Here is a 1419-nt window from a genome sequence, read left to right on the forward strand (position 1 = left end):
GAAAATCTGTGACCTGCCTCAGCCCTGTCAAGGATTAACATGTTATGCCTTTCCTTAAAGATATTTTCTCTATCCAACAAATGAAGAAAGTAATAGAGTTGTAAGATTTATAGCACCAGGATCAGGAAACTGTTATTAGGGAAGGGCTCTATTTTTACATAAAATGTATATGCATTTATAATTTAAAAATGTTCTGAGTTCTGTTTCAGTTTTACGAGATATGCAGCAGAACTTGCTGTTGGGATAAACAGTACATGGAAATATGCCCCAAGGGTCAGAAGATCTATGTTACACTTCAATCAATCAATCAACGCCATCAAATTAACCATGCAGTTGTCGTTACTAATCAATAGATAGGTAATGATTCATATCTATTTTAGAATGTTTTGTTGTCAATCTAAAAATATATTCATCACGTGATTTTACCTTTGATTGGTAAATCCTATACCAAAGACAGGCATTCAGAGATAAACAACAGATGGAGAAAATGTACACCATTGTTTCAATGATTTTATTTTTATTTATGGAATCTGGTGTGTTTTGTTCAACCTTTGGGATTATTTCACCAATAAGTCCACAAGGTAATTTTAATATATGGATTTGGCCATCAAGGATAGTAGCTCCTCCTATACACCTTATGAGTCACCTTTACACAATCCACTTGGGACATTTGTGTGTTATTTCTTCATTCATTTCACAGCCTGTATTTTTTGTTGAGCAATTAGCTTCACTAAATAAAATGAAAGACATACGTTAAACGATTACAAAATTAAGCAAAAAAATACTTTTTTTTTCAGACAAGCCATTTTCAGAACAAACTGTTCCTCTACTAGATCTTTGTCGGATTTGTGAATTGTTCACATCTGATAAGCCTCTGGAATGTAACCGTAACTGTCCGGAAATTCCAAATCATGAGGCAGCATTAACCAAATCAGGTACATTGATTGTATATTTATATCAAGATATGTATGCATGTATTGTATTTTTTATTACATATGCTATTTATAAATCTCGATGGGTTTTTTTCAGGATCCAGATCTAAAACAACCATAATAGGGGACGCACTGTGTGCCTTTTGCAGAAAATATCCAATCTATCTATTATCAGAGATCTGCAGGAAAAAAATATGTTCCTAATAAACCGTTAAATCCAGTCTCACTTCTCATACTTATATATTTCGAGTACAAGCACATCATCTATATTTACACTTTCAAAACGACAAAAAATACTGTACTCATATTTTTGGAACTGATGGAAGTCACTCCTTAGTTTATTTTTTTCCCTAATAGATCTACTCATATCTGAACATTTTGAAACGTTTTCTTGTTTCTACAAATGTCTCCCCCTTATAAGCCTCAGAATAATATAATGAAATATTATATATATATATATATATATATATATATATATATATATATA

At 31.6% G+C, this 1419-nt stretch overlaps 1 protein-coding gene across 1 annotated transcript; it reads left to right on the plus strand.

Moving 5' to 3' along the window:
- The first annotated feature begins 432 nt into the window (after window positions 1-432).
- On the plus strand, window positions 433-1153 carry LOC128191671 (uncharacterized). Its single transcript, XM_052863858.1, has 3 exons — window positions 433-581; window positions 798-935; window positions 1030-1153. Exons 1-3 carry the CDS (start codon window positions 479-481, stop codon window positions 1134-1136), a joined length of 348 nt encoding a protein of 115 aa, XP_052719818.1. The 5' UTR covers window positions 433-478; the 3' UTR covers window positions 1137-1153.
- The last annotated feature ends 266 nt before the right edge of the window (window positions 1154-1419 follow it).

The sequence above is a fragment of the Crassostrea angulata genome, chromosome 7 (assembly GCF_025612915.1).
Source record: "Crassostrea angulata isolate pt1a10 chromosome 7, ASM2561291v2, whole genome shotgun sequence".
NCBI classification, from domain to species: domain Eukaryota; kingdom Metazoa; phylum Mollusca; class Bivalvia; order Ostreida; family Ostreidae; genus Magallana; species Magallana angulata.